This window comes from Rhinichthys klamathensis, unplaced genomic scaffold (assembly GCF_029890125.1).
Source record: "Rhinichthys klamathensis goyatoka isolate OS25496 unplaced genomic scaffold, OSU_Roscu_1.1 h1tg000170l_1, whole genome shotgun sequence".
Classification (NCBI taxonomy): Eukaryota; Metazoa; Chordata; class Actinopteri; order Cypriniformes; family Leuciscidae; genus Rhinichthys; species Rhinichthys klamathensis.
The window spans coordinates 2,537,494-2,558,625 of record NW_026606701.1 but is presented as its reverse complement, the minus strand read 5'-3'; the positions used below and the strand labels follow the sequence as shown (position 1 = coordinate 2,558,625).

At 39.3% G+C, this 21,132-nt stretch overlaps 1 protein-coding gene across 4 annotated transcripts; it reads left to right on the top strand.

Annotated features, from left to right (window-relative positions):
- Window positions 1-2,148: 2,148 nt before the first annotated feature.
- On the top strand, window positions 2,149-20,366 carry esr1 (estrogen receptor 1). Of its 4 annotated transcripts, none has more exons than XM_056259929.1 (9): window positions 2,149-2,263; window positions 2,808-3,252; window positions 5,181-5,404; window positions 9,883-9,999; window positions 11,867-12,199; window positions 16,925-17,063; window positions 18,244-18,377; window positions 19,359-19,542; window positions 20,144-20,366. In XM_056259929.1, exons 2-9 carry the CDS (start codon window positions 2,924-2,926, stop codon window positions 20,364-20,366), a joined length of 1,683 nt encoding a protein of 560 aa, XP_056115904.1. In that variant the 5' UTR covers window positions 2,149-2,263; window positions 2,808-2,923. The 4 variants fall into 4 exon arrangements, with proteins under 4 accessions (XP_056115904.1, XP_056115903.1, XP_056115902.1 ...); XM_056259928.1 differs by having other exon boundaries at window positions 2,775-3,252; XM_056259927.1 differs by having other exon boundaries at window positions 2,161-2,263; window positions 2,813-3,252.
- Window positions 20,367-21,132: the final 766 nt, after the last annotated feature.

Below are 21,132 nucleotides of genomic sequence, written 5' to 3'. Positions count from 1 at the left end.
CTTCCAAATGTAGCCTAATAGTTTTTGGGCTTTGTATTGAGTGCATAATTGAAAAAGAAAACATTAAAGAAATACATTAAAGAAATACTGTTTTAATAAAACAATTCTAGTAAAGTAATGGCAAAACTGAATGTATGAGGACACAAATTCAAAGGGGAATTTCATGAAATGCAGATGCGCCTCCAAGGTTTTGTTTTAGCCAAGCGCTAAATCACAATCATTTGCTAATGTCAATACATGTTAACACATTATGTTTTCTGTCTGATAAAAATACTGGCCATACACCACAGTGTTTTTATTGTTTTTTCATCTTGCACTTTAAAAGCAGGTTTACTGTTATGGGCAGTGTGGAGAATTGCACCAAGATTGTTTCTTTTTAAGCTTATTTATGAGCAAATTGGAAACAGTTGCTAGTCAGGATACTGTGCTTATGTACGCACACTTGTTAAAATGGCAATTCTGTGTTTTGAATGCAATTGAACAAAGTTTAGAAATTACATTTTTCTTTTAACTCTTACAATGTAATCGTATTTAACAATTAGTTCCAGAGAAGCAGTTATGAAATTACGCTGGCAGAAATTCTGCTTTTTGATCAGTCTTGTTTTGTGTTTTTCTTTCTTAAGTTGTGTGTGGATGCTTCCTGGGTTTTCCAAGGAGCCTTGCCTCTACAGAGCAGCAAAGAAAAGAGTCAAGAACCCCTAAAGCAGTGATGTTACGTAATAAGCACATGAACGCTATCTTTTTGTGTTTAGGGGTCAGCTGAGGACTGCATGTATGCGTTTTTCTTTTCCTGGAAATCAAGGCCATGGTTTTGGTCTTTGAACTGTTCTAGTTCTAGTTCTCTTCTGGCCAGAGCTAAGCTCAGATTTAGACTTAAAGATTTCAGTTGGCTTCAAATAAATTATTGTAAGATGTATTGTTGTTTATGTAGTGTTTTTAAGCTGTGAGAAATAGACAAAAAAAAAATCAGCTAATGTTTTAATTAGTAGCATTAGTATGTTTGAGGACAGAGCTGAATATTTTAATATTTTATTCCTGTGATGGAAAAGCAGAATTTTCAGCATCATTATTACAGTCTTCAGTGTCACATTATCCTGCAGAAATCATTATAATATGCTGATTTGGTGCTCAAGAAACATTTCTTATCACCATAAATGTTGAAAACAGTTTTGCAGAATATTTTTGTGGAAACAGTGCTACATTTTTTTCAGAATTCTTTGATTAATAGGAAGTTCAAAAGAACAATGTATTTGAAATATATATATATATTAGGGCTGTCAAATGATTAATCGTGATTAATCACATCCAAAATAAAAGTTTTTTTTACATAATATATGTGGGTGCACTGTGTATAATTATTATATATATATAAATACACACACATGCTTGTATATATTTAAGAAATATTTTCATGTATATACTGTATATAGATTTATATATAATTTATATTATATATAAATATAAATATTTTATATATAAATAATATTTTTTTCTTAAATATACATGCATGTGTGTGTATTTATATATATACAAAATAATTATACACAGTGCACCCACATATATTATGTAAAAAAAACTTTTATTTTGGATGGGATTAATCGTGATTAATCATTTGACAGCCCTAATATATATATATAAATGTATAGGCCTTTACTATCACTTGATAATTGCAATGCATTCTTACTGAATAAAAGTATTAAATACTTTTAAAAATATATATTTTTGACCCCAAACATTTAAACAGTAGTGTATATTACTATAATAATAATGTTTTCCCATTTAAAGAGAAATATAAACTCAATTAGCCAAGGCCTCCCATACAAAATTGAATGATGAGCACAAACACCTACACTCTTTCCATTTCAACTTTAATAGCTGCCGGTACAGAGAACTGATTATCATCAAACAGACTTGTTTGTCCCTCGTGAACCTCTTGCAAAAATCATTCAACAAAGTTAATAAATTATTTGAAGTATAATTTCCCATGTCTGTAGCATGTAAAGTGGAAATCCAAAGGTTCTGACAAGTGAATCAGGTGGTGACCTCCTATCTCTTGTTTACCTGGTTGCCATGACCTGCTCTGAAGAGTGACCGTCAGTATCGACCTGTCTTTAATTTGTTTACCTCTTCTTTTTTTAGCCAGAGCGACAGACAGTGAAAGTAAGAAGGGCACAGGAAATCAGCGATACAGTAGCGCGGGGATGCATCAACGCTTCTTGTGATGGGGCTAAACTTATAAATCAGAGGGCTGATTTGAATTTTGGTAAGGACTTTGTAAAGGATTCAACCAATTTTTTTTTTTTTCATTTTCAAAATAAATTATATTCCATGTGCTCTGTTGATCTAGTGGTTTAAATTCAAGCATATCGTTCTATTAGTTTCAGTTGAGTTTCCTGTCCTCTCGGTTTCCTGTTTAATAGAAAGGCACCTCATCTCAGACTAGACACCTTTCAGTTGTAGTGTTGCTCATTGTGTTTTATCCTTCCTTCAGTGTAATATTTTAAGCTAGAAGAAGGAAAAGGAAAGAAGGAAAAGGTATTTTAAGAAAAAACGAAAAGGAAAAGGGAAAGCAGCCTCACATATCTTAGAAAAACATCACATTTTGACTCTCAGCCCAAGAAAGACTGGAGGAGTAGGCAGAGGAGTGGGGCGGAAGCAAAGCAGAACAAGGGAGAGAGATTTTGAGAAAGACAGTGGGAGGTGGAAAAAAAAGACTGAGCTTAAAAAGACAAACAGTCTTTTGGTGGTTGCTTATGAACAGATTGTACCCTAAGGTTGCGTGTGTGTTTCCATGGTGATGTCTGGAGGGCAGACCAGCGGAGAGGCTGCTGGTACCAGGCAGCGACACAGGACCAACCTGAACCCGGAGAGAGAAGACCTGGAGGGGCTTTCCTCACCGCCCACTGCCCACAAACTCTCGCCCATGTACCCCAAGGAGGAGCACAGCGCAGGGGGCATCAGCTCCTCTGTCAATTACCTTGATGGAGCCTATGAGTACCCAGACCCCACACAGACCTACGGCACCACGTCACCCGCAGAGCCTGCCTCTGTCGGATACTACCTGGCTCCCACGGACCCCCACGCACCCCCCGTCGAAGAACATCTGCAGACGTTCGGCGGCGAATCCAGCAGCCCTCTCATGTTTGCACCCACCAGCCCTCAGCTGTCCCCGTACCTGAGCCATCATGGAGGACACCACTCGACCCACCAGGTGTCCTACTACCTGGACACCTCGTCTAGCACAGTCTACAGGTCAGTGCAGCTTGAAATATGAGCCTCGGTTGTGCTGATGTTTTGGACGCCATTGTAGTTGCAGAATTCCAAGTTCTAAATGAACTAAAAAATAAAGTTGGTATACAGGTTATATTGGTTTTAAGATATTTTGTAGAAACTGAAAATCTTTGGTTTTATCTCTTAAAATCAAGTTTCTATGGCCATTTTCATGTTGAAATCAAGGTTAAACTATAGTAAATATAACAGGAAAGGGAACTACATAGGATGTTTTAGATCACAAAAAAGACATGAAATATTGTCAGGTGTTCAGTTAATCAGATGAGGTTGTTCTGGGGGTCATTACCCTGATTTACACCTGATTCATTGAGGCAGAATGTTTGGTCTAGCACTCAAATCCTGCTTGGATACATGCTTACCGAGGTTAATTTTGACAAACAACACCTTACATAAAACCTGGTGAAACCATTCTGGCACATTGTTCATTTTGTCAACATGTTTAATTTGCTTACTAAATAACCATGACTTTTGTAATAATTGAAGTACCGTTATTGGCCAACATTTACCATTTGAACATTTACACTAAAGTATTTTGTTTTAGCCATTACAGATTTTACAATATTTTAAAGGTGAAACTTATTTTAAGGCGGATGCATATATTTTATACACATAGAGTATCGAATCTTTTTTTATGTTCCTAATTGTTATGGCTATAGGTTTGTGAGTTGTGCATGACTAATATTTAATGCTAGTTGGTCTTTGGCATGTGCGATCATTTACACTTTTATTGAGAATGTACACATTTTTTCATGTATACATTTTCTTTCTCTTTACAGACTAAATGGTGATGAGATGTTGTTGGTCAGAAAGTACATGCTGATCTCGTGGTTAGAACAGGATATGATACTTATGTTTGTGCTGTTAATTATTAGAATTTCTTTACTTCTTGGAAAAGAAGGTTAGGATTGTAAACACCACTATCCGACATGGGGACTGAAGTCACAAAAAGAAGTGTACATTTGTAAAGTTTCTGATTCAATTCTGTCTGTAGGCCTTGAGGAAAGTACAATTAGTGAAAACAACCGTGGAATTGAAATGATCACGTCCTGTCTGAATGCACAGGGAGCACATTTTTCACTTTCAAATAAACTAAGAAGAAATGAATGAATTTAAAAAAAGCACATGAGACCATTTTTAGTAAAACCTGGTGTTTAAATCTTTTTTTCAAAGGCGTATATTACAGTTTCACTTCAAGAAGTGACAATGCATCTCTGCTTTAGGCTGCTTGGAGACCTCAGTTGGACATTTGGTGGCATTGGACATCACTGCAGTCCATTTATGAGGTTATGCAATATATCTGCTGGACATCAGAATTAAAGATAAAATAAATATTTACAAACACTGGAACAAGGGGTCAAAAGGAAACGGGGATGGTCAAACTTGTCCGCTGTTTGCAGTCACGTACATGTTCTCCTAGGACATTACAAACTTGTATCTCAAAACCTTAACATCGATGTACAAAATAACAGAGTTTTTTTGTTTGTTTATTTTTAAATAAGTGCCAGTGTTGGATATTTAATTGTGTATGCTTATTACCTTTATTTTACATTTATATGCTCACTAAAAGTACATTTTTAATTGCACTTATAATTTAATAATTTATTAGCAAATCTCACAAACGATATCTATAATGTTGTGAGGCCTACATTACCAATGTAATTTGTTAAAATACGATCGTCTTCAAAATCTGTCATTTATCGACCATAACATGGAAATAACCACTTATCTGCCAGAATTTTAATAGGCCTACTGAATTATTTGTAAGCGTGCCACCTAGTAAATCAGTAAAACACAAAAGTCAGTTTGTCCTCAATGGTGGTTGGAACTTGGCCTGGTTGTTATCATTATTATCCACTGTATATTGACATCTGACCTCTGTCTGTCTCCAGGTCCAGTGTGGTGTCTTCTCAGCAGGCAGGTGTTGGTCTGTGTGAGGTGTTGTGCAGTGCGACTGACAGGCAGGAGATGTACACCGGATCAAGAGCTGCAGGAGGATTTGATTCAGAGAAGGAGACGCGCTTCTGTGCGGTGTGCAGTGACTATGCCTCCGGCTATCATTATGGAGTCTGGTCCTGTGAGGGATGCAAAGCTTTCTTCAAGAGAAGCATTCAGGGTAACCAATCCTTGCGGTTCTGAACATCAGCACGGCTGTGATTCGGCTGCAAGTACTCTCACAGCTAAGCTTTGCTGACATTCAGAACTGATTGTTTAAAGGTGCATTGTGTAATATTTAGGATCTGCAAACAGAAATGCAATACAATATACATATGTTTTCAGTGGTGTATAAGACTTTATAATGAACCGTTATGTTTTTATTAACTTAGAATGAGCCAGCCATTTCTATCTACATACACCGCGGGTCACCTTACATTGAAATAGCCTTTTTTTTGTTTTTGCGCCGACATGTTTCTATAGAAGCTAAACGGACAAAGTAGCAAGTTACAGAGCGCGTTTCGTCACTATGTTGTTCTTCGTGCAAAGAAGCTATAACGTTAGCTAAAGTCAGCGAATAAAACACTGACACAATGATGAACAAGTAACAACAATATTCGCAATAACATATCGTTTTGCTGAATAATAAAGTAAACATAATTTCTTAATTTATCTTTGTAAAGAAACCTCATTGCTCATGGCTACTCTCTGCAGACGATGACATATTTTCATTTCCTTTCGTCCACCGTAACTTTTGATGGTTGCAATTAGTAACCTCACCACTAGGTGCCGCTAAAAATCACACACTGCACATTTAAAACAAACGCAAATATTAAAGCTGCAGTCCTATACTTTTATTGGAGTTATTTAGTCTATTTTCTATTTTTGCCGCTGAAAATAGATCCAAACTAAGCGTGGGCAGTCTGTTTCTTTTCCGAACAACATGAACAACACGTTTTGCGTTTAAAACGGGAGATGCAGAGCAGTTGGTGGAGGCAAGGTTTAGAAAAGCGCTTTTTGTTCCTTAACTTATTTTAACTTGAATGACGCGTTTTTTAAAACGCGTGTCATGCGCGAGACGCGGCAAAAGACACGAGGCTCGAGCACAGTCTAGCGCGTGTTTAGGTTTACATAGTTAAATAGAAAAGCAGTGAAGTGAAATGCAATTAAACATCAATTTCATGTGATTGACAGGTTATCCCACCCACCCTCGCGCCAAAAAAAAACACGTCATCAGAGAAGAGTTAGCCTATCACTGCAAGGGTGATGGGAAGATATTTTGATTAAAGTCATCATGAAATCAAAATTGACAATTCTTATTTTTTAAGGAATATTGCATAATTTATGTAATATTTGACTCGGATAGACTCGCGAATTCTGTTTCATGCAAACTTTAAAGTAACACTATGTAGTTTTTCAACCTTCATAATATATTTCCAAGACCCTTGTGATGGTACATCGACTTAAAATAAGTTAAATGACACGTCTGCCATAGCCTGACGTGGTCTGTATCGCTTCTACTGGCACTATGTAACTTCGGGTTTCGGGTAGGAACCCGTGCACAAAAAGAACTACAAAATTCGACTGCTTTACGGCTGTATCCGTCACTTCCCCCACCACTTCCTCAAATTGTCTGTGGCCATTGCAGACATTCCAAGTCTCCCGGGAGTCTTCCGCATATTGATAGCGTCTCCCTGATGCCCGAAAATTAGTTAAAATCTGCCGGAATCTAGAGCGCGCATGCAAGACAGAACATACTGCGTGCATAACATACATAGCGCGAGCATGGCAGAGAGGGAGAGAGCGAGAGACCTTGCGAGTGTGCCTCACGAAAGCTAGTCAACCCGCCACCCCCCCACCCCCCGTCAACAATCCAGTCACCAAGATATACCTCCCTGAAATGACTTCTTGCAGGTTGGGATGTCTGCCATTGTTGATTCCAAAGCCGGTGCTGGATAAACAGCAAGCGTGCGCGTGCGACAGTAGGCTGCGGAAGGCTAAATTATTTACGACAGCGATAATGGACAAGTCCGCTTCCAACCTGTAGGGCGACCGCAGAGGAATAGTTACTTGGTGTTGCTTTAAAGGTTACGAGGGCACATGAGTTAAAAAAAATAATTATGAGCATGGGCAAATCATTTATAATAAATTGTGCAACATTCCATTAAAAAACAAGAATTGGCCATTTTAATTTCATAGTGACTTTCAAGAACATACTTGCTCAATAAAAGTTTGCATTTGTTGATTGAATTCTAGTAGGCTATTTAGTTTATACATAATGCATAACAATGGACATTAATCCTCTGATAATAATCCTCAGCATCTGCAAGCAATACTAATAACAAATTTATCCTTGGAAAAAGGTTGATAATTTAGAGCACATAGTTTTCTCAGTCACCTAATATGAAGTCCAAAAATATATGGGTGCTGGCAAAAAGAAAAATAATAAGATTTCTATTTTCAAGTCAAGCCCTTGTGCTTTCAAATACTGAATGAATGTGTGAAAGTGTGCAGTAGCCTATGTAATCATCCTTGCATGTTCACTATAAAGGTGACAGAAAAAGGTGAAAATCAAAGTCTCACACGTGCTAAATCTGACAAGAGGCTGACATGTACAAAGGCAGCTCACAGATGTCTCTGCCTACACCTTATTTGCAGTTCTGTATTGTGTTGGAGGGGGTGCAGACCTGGCTGGGTTTGGTGAGATGTAGCTGTAGATGTAGATGTGTTGAACTTGACCCTGACACACAAGCTCCTGATGAGCTCTTTCCTGGGGCAGGTAACTGCTGCTGATTTAACTGCCACTTTGGTGAGGAAAACTGAGCGAGAAACTGGAGGAAAATGACTGTAAGTGTGTGCCTGACAAATGGGTTTCAGGACACACTGGGTGAGGGGAATTACAGTGAGAATAAGAATGATAGAGAGACATGATGACAAGAGAGAGAAGACAGACGGGACAGGAAAGCAGAGAGAAGAGCAGAAGCAAGACAATAAAACATAATTAATAGACAATACATTTTTACGTTCTGCGATTTGAATTTGAGTATCCTATAATTGTTTCATATAATTAGAATTTGAAATCCCTGCAAATTTTTTTTTACAAAAACCTTAATACCAGGTTTTCTATGAGGAATAAACAAACGTTTTACTTTCTTTTTTTTCTTTTTTTTTAAGATTTACTTTAAAGATTCCCGCCCAAAAAATATGACAACCTATCTAATATGCTGTTGGTCCTCCGCATGCTGTCAAAACAGCGCGACCCGCCAAGGCATGGACTAAAGGTGTCCTGTGGTGTCTGGCACCCAGATGTTATCAGCAGATGTGAGCACCTGCAGGGTGTGAGGAGCCTCCGTGGATCGAACTTGTTGGTCCAGCACATCCCACAGATGCTCAATTGTATTGGGATCTGGGGAATTTGGAGGCCAGGGAAACACCTTGAACCCTTCATCATGTTCCTCAAATCATTCCTGAACAATGTATAATGTGTGACAGGGTGCATTATCCTGGTGAAAGAGGCCAATTCCACCAGGGAACACCATTTACATGAAGGAGTGTACCTGGTCTGCAACAATATTTAGGTAGGAGGCACGTGTCAAATTTACGTCCACATGAATGGTCGGACACAGGTTTTCCCAGCAGATCACACTCCCTCCACCAGCTTGTCGTCGTCTCACAGTGCATCCTGGTGCCATCACTTCTCCAGGTAAACGGTGCACACATACACGGCCATCCACGTGATGTAAAAGAAAACGGGACTCATCAGACCAGGTGACCTTCTTCCACTGCTCCGAGGTCCAGTTCCGACATTCGTGTGCTCATTGTAGGGGCTTTCGATGGTGGTCATGGGTCAGGTACTCTGATTGGTCTGAGGCTACACAGCCCCATATGCAGAAGAGTGCGATGCACTGTTTGTTCTGACACATTACCATCATTAAAATTTCGTGCGACTTGTGGCACAGTATAGACTGTTGGTAAATTGGTAAATTGTCATCACTGCTGATTGGAAGAAACCCACAAGCATTGCAGATGACGGTTTAGGAATTTGAAATTGTTAAAGGGATTTTGTTGAGCAGTGGTTTCAGGGAATAACCTGAGTCTTTCTAATGGGCTCGGTGGTGTGAATTGCTCTCAACAGTTCCCAGGGCATCTTTGCTAGCCACCCAAAATGTCTTATTACACTAAAATGTGTTTGCTACTATGATCTTGTTCACATCCAAATTTTGTTATGAATATTTTGGATTCTCTGTTGTATAATATCCTATTACAAATATACCTCATTAGGATTATGTGCATGGTTTTTGATGTCCGTGTGTGTGTTTGTGTGTAGGTCTGTGACATTTCTGTCTGTGACACACTCATCTAATTTAAATTTTCATCTGGAGCACTGGAACAGCATGTACCTGCTCTCAGTGCTTAATCAGATCCAAGGACACTGATGCACTGCACTGCACTCTTTGTCGCTTGTGATGGAACAATATTTACAGATCTCTAATATGGTCATGGAGTTAAAAATAAAAAACGTCTCTGAAAGCTGATCTTAAAAAAGTAGTCAAATAAAGAAAGATCTGGCATATGCTTTGGCATTTTGCTGTTTAAGCAAGAACTTGAAGGATAAAAGAATGATCAATAACAAGCTCTACTTTGTTCCTCTGCCTCTAGGTCACAATGACTATGTTTGTCCAGCAACCAACCAGTGCACTATTGACAGAAACCGCAGGAAGAGCTGCCAAGCATGCAGACTACGCAAGTGTTATGAAGTAGGCATGATGAAAGGAGGTACATAAAATATTCCTACTTTTCTCTTCCTTTCTCTCTCTTTAAGTCTCACATAAACATGAGCTCCCTCACGATCATGATTTTAAATAGCCTCTGTCCAGGGTTGGGCATAATGCAGAATTTAAGAATTGACGGGAGACCGGGGATGGTTGTAACATGGGGAGAGTTGTAACACCATCAATTTCACCAATTAGAGATAAGATAGTCATGAGATAGTCATGTGATCACTTTAGTATTTTCCTACTTCCTACCCGATCACGCATGGTGATTGTCAAGGCTGGAAACTTCACACACTATATAGAATATAACTACATAGAATATATAAAAACTGATTTTGAGGTCAGAAAGTACCATTTTTGACCAAGACTATATTTTGTTTAGTATCTGTACTATTGCAGATAAAATTGTATTACTTATTAAATAGTAGTTTATATGTGATGCATATTTTTTCCTGCTAATTTCAAACCACTATGCTAAAACTGCTTGCTAAACTTTGACCGACAGCGGTGGGGAGGGTTGTAACACTTATTTAAAAAGCGTTACAACCATCCCCTTACATACTAAGAATATAACTAAGAATTTTTTACAGAATGACTAGGGCATGAAAAAGAAAGACTGACAGAGGTGTCTCTGCCAGTGTTTTAAATAAAGTGGTTTGCATGGAGCAATTTAACGACTCAAAGCCAAAGGAGGTTTGGGTGAAATGCGCCCTATATGCAGTTTCTGGGCCCATCAGGACTGCACTCCAGGGCTACCGGCATCATTCATCTGTCAGCAGCTGTGACTCTGATTAAGAATACACACATAGACACACACTCGAACACACACATGTTGGTGCAACAGCATTATGAGGACTCTCCATAGGCGTAATGGTTTTTATACCGTAAAAACTATATATTCTATCCCCCTACACTGCCCCTATCCCTAAACCTACCCATCACAGGAGACATGCAGCATTTTTAATTTTTAAATAAAACATTGTTTTTTATGTTTTTTAAGCCATTTGATTTATGAGGACTTTTGAAATGTCCTCATAAACCACCCATAAGTTGTAATACCAGTGTAATACACATGTCATTATACAAATTTGTGTCCTCATAAATCACATAAACCAACTCACACACACACACACACACACACACACACACACACACACACACACACACACACACACACACACACACACACACACACACACACACACACACACACGAGAGAGAGAGACATTGTTCTTTTATTTAAATAAATCTGGTTTTCAACAATATCATATGGTATGGCATCCATTTTTACTTCTTTTGTCTAATTGTTACAACTTACCCCAGCATGTGTTACACAACCTACCCCGGTAGTGGGGTAGGTTGTAACAAAGGAACACCATGTATTTTACATTAACTCATGGGTCTGTGATATTCTTGTAAAGGGTTGAATTGGTTCCATTTGTAGTAAACAAATGTGGGTACTTTGTATAAAAGTTTGAGACCTCAAGCTAAAAAATTCAGCAAATAGGTGCTGAAGCAAAAAATGTTACAACCATCACCCGGTCTCCCCTACATGAATGTGAATTGGCCGCAACACACAAAAAGGTGAATTTAAATTTGATTAGGAGGGATTTATTATTATATACAATTTTATTTATGTTTTATTTATAGATTTTCCATCTTGGCAAATGTTTGTAAATTAATGTGTGTGTGTGTGTGTGTGTGTGTTAAATGTAAATTAAATATACACACATATACAAAAAGGCATGTCTCCCATCAACTACCTCATATAATCAGGCTGTGACAAGCTTGTTCACATTTAGGCTACTGCACAGGCTTTCATCTTTCTCTTTTTTCAAATTGTTTGGGCCGCATCTTTTCCATTGCAGGTATTCGTAAGGACCGCGGTGGCCGCGCTATCAGGCGTGAGCGGAGGAAGAGCGATAATGAGGATCGTGACAAGAGCTACAGTGAGCAGTCAAGCCGTGTCGGACTGAGGACAGCTCAGGACAAGAGGAAGAAGAGCAGCGGCGGGGTGGTCAGCGCTTTATGCATGCCACCTGACCAGGTGCTGGTGTTGCTTCTGGGTGCAGAGCCACCGGCTGTCTGTTCACGTCAGAAGCACAGCCCCCCGTACACCGAGATCACCATGATGTCCCTGCTCACAAACATGGCTGACAAAGAACTCGTCCACATGATCGCCTGGGCTAAGAAAGTACCAGGTGAAATCTTTCAAAGATCAATTAAGGTTGCTTTAATTGTGAGTGCAGCATCAAAGAAAATGTTTTTAAATGTGAAGGAGGCACTTCTGAGAAAGTGTCCCCGGTGACAGCCTTGACAGTTTTTGTAACCGTGGCAGCAGTTTTCAACAGCACAGGTGGCAGAGATTCAAATGACGAGGTCACAGGCACAAAGATAAAGAGCATGGTGTTATTACAGTGATCTGTGCTGCGGCTCAGTTCGATTGGCCTCCAGCTGAGCTCAGCACACATAAAAACACCTGCTGGGACTTTAAGGGAGACATTATATTTGATGTTCAGATTTCTTAATTAACCCTCCTCGGAGAAAGTAAACAATTTATCTCATGAGATACAGCGGACAAGACTTTAATGTTGTTATATGTGGGTGACAACACCAAAATTTCATATTCCAGAATTATTTACTGAAACATGCTAATCATTACTCTTCTAACCCTATTTTATACATCACAAAGGAAGGTCATTTCAATCATAGAAATTAAATATGCCTTATTTTATTTATTATTTATTTTTTAAGTAAGCATCACTAATATTACTAGTATTAAAGGGGACCTATTGACCTTTCGCCGGCCCCTCCCCCAAAACGGCCATTGTCCAATCACACATCATAGCAACCGTTACTATGTGAGCAGGTCCGTCAAACATTGACTCCATGCAAGATGGTGAAGCGGTGCGCCCACGGCGTTTTTAAATCGGACACTAGGTACCCCGAGAGATTGTCTGGAGGAGTTGTGTTCTTTCCGTATCCAAAGCCGAAAACTACGGAGCCCCCCTAGTCCCCCCTAGTCCCACAAGATAGTATCAAAAAAAATTATTGTAACTATCTCGTGGCCTCAAGATAAGTAACTCGTGGCCTCAAGATAGTAACTCGTGGCCTCAAGATACTATCTCGTGGCCTCAAGATAGAGATACTATCTTGAGGCCTCAAGATACTATCTCGTGGCCTCAAGATAGTATCTCGTGGCCTCAAGATAGTATCTCTATCTTGAGGCCACGAGATAGTATCTTGAGGCCACGAGTTACTTATCTTGAGGCCACGAGATAGTTACAATAATTTTTTTTGATACTATCTTGATACTATCTTGAGGCCACGAGTTACTATCTTGAGGCCACGAGATACTATCTTGAGGCCACGAGATAATATCTTGAGGCCACGAGATAGTATCTTGAGGCCACGAGTTACTATCTTGAGGCCACGAGTTACTTATCTTGAGGCCATGAGATAGTTATAATAATTTTTTTTGACAAAGTAGGACTAGGGGGGCTCCGTAGAAAACACACAACGTGAGCGGTGCCTAAAATGGATAAAACAGTGTGGACGGCCCCACTCCCAGTTAAATGTGTCGAACATGGTTAACTCGCGTGCAGCGTGCGTGAGACTGAGACACTGAGATTAGTCAAAGAAACTTGGAGAAAGCAGATCAAGAGGATCCACAAAGGAATTACGTTTTCTAAAGGGTTGTTGTTAACATGATATTCTCAGGGGAAAATGAGCAGCAGTCAACTAGCAGTGCAGCACCCGTAGACTACAGTTTAGAGGAGTGCACGTTCGCAACGGGGAACGCATGAAGTTTAAGTTACTTGACAACATCAGTTCATATATCAATATCGTAACGAATAGAAATAACCTTAAATAATGGTTTAATAACCGGCTGTGCTGGTTGCATTTGAGGTAGCAGGTCATGGGGTTTCTCAGATTTCGTTTGAGACCGGTATAAGCATTAGCCTCGATAGTAGTCGTGTCACCTTCATTGCGTATTTTTATATTTTGAATATATCCCTCCACTGCATACTGTAACCCCTTTTGCCTCGATCTGGAGGATATTGCTGAGGTATTGCTCCAAAAAAGGTCACTGACACGCACGGGTATACCTCTTCCGTCATGGCAATCTGTCGCGCTGGTCGTGTTTGACCATTTGTTTGAAGAGCGTAGTAACAATAACTAGGGGGCGTGGCTTTTGCAAACGGTCAATTGTGCCTAGGGTTGCCAACTTCTGAAAAAAAAATGCAGGACATATTACTATATTTTGGCGATTTCGGTTTTGTTGACGGGATACGGGATGGTGGATGGGGATGGGGGGGGGGGGTGTATCTCGCAGGCAAGGTCTCTCGCTCTCTCCCTCTCTCTCCGCGCTACACGGTTTGGCGCTGACGCACATACAGTAGGCTATGTTCTGTCTTGCATGCGCAGCTCTGGATTCTAGGAGATTTTAACTAATTTACGTGTCGTGTTGCTGTTGTATCAGTCAGATCAGCGTAGCACTCAATAATCGGGACAAGAGAGGTCCCGATCGGGACAAATAAATTAGGCCCAAAAATCGGGACGTCCCGGCTAATTCGGGACAGTTGGCAACCCTAATTATGCCCCTTTTTACCAAATGTAATATAAGTCTCAGGTGCCTCCAGAATGTGTCTGTGAAGTTTCAGCTCAAAATACCCCACAGATAATTTACTACACCATGTTGTAAATGCCCATTTTTGAGTGGAAGGAAAAACATGCTGGTTTCGTGCATGTATCTTTAAATGCAAATGAGCTGCTGCTCCCCGCCATACTTTCAAGAAGAGGGCAGAGCCACCAGACGCGAATAGCGCGTCAAATTCGTGCCTACCGCGTCTAGTTATACGCTTGAACACTTTGAATCCATTCGCGCGTCAAGAGCGAAATTGACGCGCGTAAAAAACAAAAGTTTGAAGCGCAATTTACGCGCACCACGCGCGTTAGAATCGAAACCAACATTTTTTATGTTGATCGAGCATTCATCGAGAGAGTCACCGCTCTGTATTTGCTCTGGAGAGCAGAACGGCGGCGTATGGGTTATCGTCGCCGTATTTGTGTCCACCAGACCCTTCGGAGGCGAACCCAGTTTGGCGAGTTTCACCATTTCCTCGCTCCAGGAGCTGCGCCTGGATGACCGCTTTCAGCGGTACTTCCGCCTGTCCCGCGCCCAGTTTGATCACCCTCGCCCTCATCCACCTAATCTGTCATTTATTTTTGTTTTGATGATAAATGGAGCCAGCCTCCAAAAGTGATTAACCTGTCCTGTGATTTTTTCTCTCTCACAAAACACTGTCCAGACACGAACTTATCCACTATAGTATGTTGGTTGTCTTCACATTATAATAATATTTCATACAATCTAGATATGGAATAAATAGCATTCAATACAAAATGAATATGTCTCATATATTGAAATCAAGTTTTATGTCATAAAATATTTGCTTTGTTGTGCATTAGAACCACACCAGGCATTTAGGCATTACAAAATAATTTATTGAAGCATCCAGATACTTCACCACGTGAAAGCAGCAAGCAGCTAGGGTCCTGATTGGTTAACGCGGCGCGAATTGACGCCAAAGTTCTGATTTTTCAACTCGGGCAGCAGATGCGAATTCGCGTCAAACGCGTGAATGCACAAAAAGCACTTAATAAAATTATTTGCGCGTAACGCGCCAGACGGTCAATTCGCGTCTACCGCGCCGCGCTCTACGTCTCATTCGCGCCGCAGGAATTTTTTACGCGCGTAACGTGTCTTTGCATTGACTTAACATTGAAATCACTCGCGCCAGACGCTCTATTCGCGTCTGGTGTGAACGCACCATGCCTCAGATGAACTCCAAAAACTAACACAAGATCTGTTGGTTTTGATTATCATCTCTATCGCGGTCATGCTCACATGACATTGCAGTTCTTCATCATCATGAAAGTTTATTATCTGCATGCATTTTAAAGCCATATCAGTCTAAACTTCTGATATATGGCTTTCTGAGTGCACACATCCGAAGCACGCGCACAGAAATCTGGCTGTCAGATGGCGTGTCCCGTGAGTATTAAACGAAGTTCTCTTTCACATCTTATTGCGCTTAAACTGTCAAATACACACGAGGTTATGTCTAAAACACACGAAGTACACATAAACAGTCGGTTATGTCTGTGAATGTATATAGCAAGAAAAGAAATTGAATGTTTATATTAGACCTGTGTATTAAAGTGAAAACAGCGTAATATATAGCATACTGCTGTATATGCTGTTGATATGAATCAAAAAACAAAAGAAAAATAGAAAATCACCCTCTGCGCTTGACTGAATAACTTAGTAGCTTTAATAAGAAATGCTCTGGCGAGGAGATAAACATGGCGGACTGTGTACAGCTCACTCAGGGGAGGAGCTAAGTTAATAGGGCAGAGTCCGTCAGCAGGTGTGGGCGGGGCCTAAGCATTTGTGATGTCACAAAAGCTACAATCTGCAAATGGCTTGTTCTGAGACACTGCCAGTGCTTATGATTTATGGGGATTTAAAAAAGAGGATTTTTACTATTATAGGGTGGCTGTGTACACACAGTGCAGACACACATTTATGTTCAATTATGCATAATAGGTCCCCTTTAAATTTGATTTACAACCCGTCCTACAGACGTAAATGATACCTCAAATCTTGCAGCTTGTTGAGAAGAGGTGAACTGTTACTTTCCTAAGTGATGGTGGCCGGTGAAAAATCCCATAGATTTACATTGAAGGAAGGACCTTAACCATATTTAGGGACCAGAATATCATAGAAACTTGGGGTGAGCCAAGAAATCATTCTAATATGCTAATTTGCTGCTCAGGAAACAATTCCTTTAAAAAACATCTTACTGATCACAAATTTGTGAAGGGCAGTGCATGAAGCATGATGTGATTGTTCTCTCCAGGGTTCCAGGACCTCTCTCTGCATGACCAGGTTCAGTTGTTGGAGAGCTCTTGGCTGGAGGTGTTGATGATCGGCCTCATATGGAGATCCATTCATTCACCTGGAAAACTCATCTTTGCTCAGGATCTCATCCTCGATAGGTACTGGATGTTCTGAACCTCCTCTTGTAGGACAAAATAAATCATTAAGTTTTTCTACTTTTTTTTTGGCATACATACAACTCATTTATTTAGGCAAAAGCAAAAAAATAAAAAAGCACCTCGAGCAAAAAGCAAAAAAAAAACTTAATCTAATGACTATTTTAGAACCACTTTTATTCATCTATTTGGACACGGAGAAGTGCAATCACACTCTGTGAAGCTTTGAAAACACATTCAGTTGTTTTGATTACATTTAGCCTCGCTTGACTGTTAAGAGTAATGGCAAAGCACCAACATGCCGTGACTGAAACCTGTGGGAACACCTGTTATACTCCAATGAAACTCGGCTTTATTTTAGTCTCAGACAATTTTACATGAGACTGATGCTGTGAGTGTGATTGTGGGAATGAGCTTTTTGAGATGTCACATTGACCAGATGCATTGCCTCTACTTGTGCCTATTTTTGCCTCAATTTCTTAAAGAACATTGAGCTGCATGTGGTTTTATCCCCCGCAGAAAGGATTTGGCCCAGCAGAGGGGTGTACCTTATAAAATGAGATTGAATGATTGTAAAATGAAAACTAGATTGTTAAAAAGGATGTGAACTATTTACCTGAGAGCCTTGTGCTCCTCTTCAGAAGGCCATGTCACAAGTAGCATGTAATTAAAGAGGACCTGATTGGGAACAAGCCTCTTTAAAGGGCTTTTGAAGAACAGCATCATCGCTGACTAAGGAAATACGAATCTAATCAAAACTAGCATCCGTAAAAAGTGAAGCAAAGTGAGCTTGGAGGTTTAATAGAGCATCCTGGAAGACGAAGGAGAACGAGTGAGTAGAATTGGGAAGAGACTGAAATGACAAGATAAAATGGTTGAATTGGAGAGAGAGAGAGAGAGAGAGAGAGAGAGAGAGAGAGAGAGAGAGAGAGAGAGAGAGAGAGAGAGAGAGAGAGAGAGAGAGAGAGAGAGACTGCTAAGATAGGATAAGAACTGATGAAAGACAGAATATCTACAGAGAGTCCATCACAGGTCCAGTCTTTGCTCTCACGCAAGCAGCAAACAGCATGTACAATGCTCACAGAAAGAAAGAAAGAAGAAGGTCCATTTTAAGGCACATATCACAGTAAATGGCACAAACGATCTCCTAGCATATATAAAGTGCTGGTCTTCCTCTTTACAGGAATGAAGGAGAATGCGTCGAGGGGATGGCTGAGATTTTCGACATGCTTTTGGCGACTGTGGCTCGATTACGCAGCCTAAAACTCAAGCTGGAGGAATTTGTATGTCTTAAAGCCATCATACTTCTCAATTCTGGTGAGTCTGTGGTAACAGAAAGTCAAACAGATCATAATTATGCAGTTCCCTGGAATACTTGATTCTGATTGGTCAATCATTCAGTCTTCTCCACACAATCCCTTCCACCTTCATCAATGTCTGACCAAAAACATAGCATGCTATCATGTTATGTTGTAGATAAACAAAAGAGCTTTTCTAATCCAGTGCTATGCTAAACTAGAAGGCTAAACTGTTAGCTTGCTAACTGAAGGCTAAAAACAAAGAAAGGGAAATGTTTGATTTTAAATGGAATAAATAAATATAGCTGAATGTAACTTTTTATGTAATTAAGTCAGCCGGTCATTACCACAAAATAAACCCCTTCAGGATCCCTTTTTTGGAATCTCTTACTTATTTAACTGTGCACTACCGTATAAAAGTTTATAGGTCGGTAAGATTTCTTAAAAACTTTTGAAAGTCTTTTCATGCTCACCAAGGCTGATCAAAAGTCCAGTAAAAACAGTAATATTTTACTCCAGCCTTCAGTCACATGATCCTTCAGAAATGATTCTAATACGGTATGCTGATTTGCTGCTCAACAAACATTTCTTATTTTTATCAATGTAAATTATTATAAAAACAGTTTTGCTGCTTAATATTTTGGTAGAAACTGGGATATGTTTTTTTAAATATATATATAGGTGTGTGTGTGTGTATAAAAATAAAAATAAACAACATTTATTTGAAACAGCATTTTTTTTTTCACTTTTGATCCATTTAATGCATGCATCAGTGCTATATAAAAGTATCAATTTCAATCAAAAAATTTAAATAAAAACAAATACCAGTAAATAAATCCTCAAACTTGTGCATGCTAATGTACTCAGCATCATCTATGCATAAATTAATGTCATATAATGCATGTCACACACACAACCCTAAACATGTCCCCAGGTGTCAATTCATATGTAACTAACATATGTTTAAATAGTTATTACTTCATCTTTTCTGTCTGGTCAGGTGCATTTTCATTCTGCTCCAGTCCAGTGGAGCCCCTGATGGACAGCTTCATGGTGCAGTGCATGCTGGACAACATCACTGATGCCCTCATTTACGGCATCAGTAAATCCGGTGCCTCTCTGCAGCTGCAGTCCCGGCGTCAGGCGCAGCTCCTGCTACTGCTCTCCCACATCAGACACATGAGGTAAACTCAGACGGATAACAAATCAAAAGAATAAAACATATACCGTACACTACCATTCTAAAGATTTGGGTCTGTAAGATTTTATTTTTCATTATGTATGCATTAAATTGATCCAAAAATGTCAGAAAAGCAATAATTATTTTTCATTTTAAAACAAATGCTGTTCTTTTGGACTTTCTATTCATCAAGGAATCCTGAAAAAATAAAAACATGGTTTCTACAAAAATCAAACAACACAACTGTTTTCAACATTGATAATACTAAGAAATGTGTCGAGCACCAAATCAGCATATTAGAATGATTTCTGAAGGATCATGTGACACTGAAGAATGGAGTTATGGCTCCTGAAAATTCAGCTTTCCATCGCAGGAATAAATGACATTTTAAAATCGATTCAAACAGAAAACAGTTATTTTAAATTAAAATAATTTTCACAATATTAGTTTTTGTTGCATAAGAGAGTTGAAAAAGGTGTTTTACCCATTTGATGGGACCTTCTTTCCTTTATTAGCAACCATAAGTAAGGATATTGTTGCTGAATTTTTATTGCTCGTATCAGTCAAGCACATGTTATATTTGCAATGTTTTGTTTTTTTGAAAGCAACAAAGGAATGGAGCACTTATACCATATGAAATGTAAGAATCGAGTCCCGCTGTATGATCTTTTGCTGGAGATGCTGGATGCCCAGCGATTCCAATCCCCAGGAGAGGTGCAGCGACTGGGGGCACAGAGTGAGAAAGACCCGCCGTCTACACCATCCACCAGAGGACCTGAAGCCATGCAGCCCAACACTGCCTGTCTCAGCCAAAGTCCAGACCCCTGACCTATCAATCCCAACAGCTGCAGAATGTGAAGACTGCCAACCAGTAATAAGAACTGTGATTCAAGAGTCTCTCCTTGTGCCTTATCAGAGTACACTTTAGATTTTAATCTAGAAATGAACACATTTGAAAATGAACCTATTTGTAGAAACACACAGGTTGGCTCCCAAACACTATACATCTATGTTCACTTGATTCATGAATTTCTTTTCAAAGCTTATTACAGGGATTCAAGACATTTTCTCAGACTTGAGAAAAAGGGCTCTTTTTGGTGCACTGAGAGACATGTTTCTGTAGAAGCTGCTAATTTTTCTTTTCTTTTAATATCTATAGAGTGACAGCTTTAACATCACAAACTCACTCAAAATAAAAATAAATTAAATTAAATAAAAAAGGACAACCAAGAGCTGTTGAAGTGCATTAGAAACTAGCATATTTGCAAGTAAAATCTGTTTAATTGCTAAACATTTAGACATTGATTATTCCGCCACTGGATTAGAAAACAGGTGGCGTTATATTGACATTTCACTGTCAAATCTGATCTGTCAGTCACAGAAGTAAGTGGTATGTTAACTCATTTTTCATGTTACTACATGAAATTATTTACATTATGGCAATAACAATAACTATGTATAATTACAATCAGGTCTTGATATAAAGTAACATGAACACTAATATAAAGTGTGACCAAACTGAAAACAGCAGAGGAGAAAAGTTACTCTTAGAACAAAGAAAAACAAGAAAAAAGTAATTGCATAAAACAGTTTA

Bases quoted from the DNA above. Each gene is read 5' to 3' on its own strand.
- esr1 (XM_056259928.1), top strand. From the start codon at position 2,792: ATGGTGATGTCTGGAGGGCAGACCAGCGGAGAGGCTGCTGGTACCAGG. The intron at 10,000-11,866 runs GTACATAAAATA...TTTCCATTGCAG, and splicing joins AGTAGGCATGATGAAAGGAG to GTATTCGTAAGGACCGCGGT. The intron at 17,064-18,243 runs GTACTGGATGTT...TCCTCTTTACAG, and splicing joins CAGGATCTCATCCTCGATAG to GAATGAAGGAGAATGCGTCG.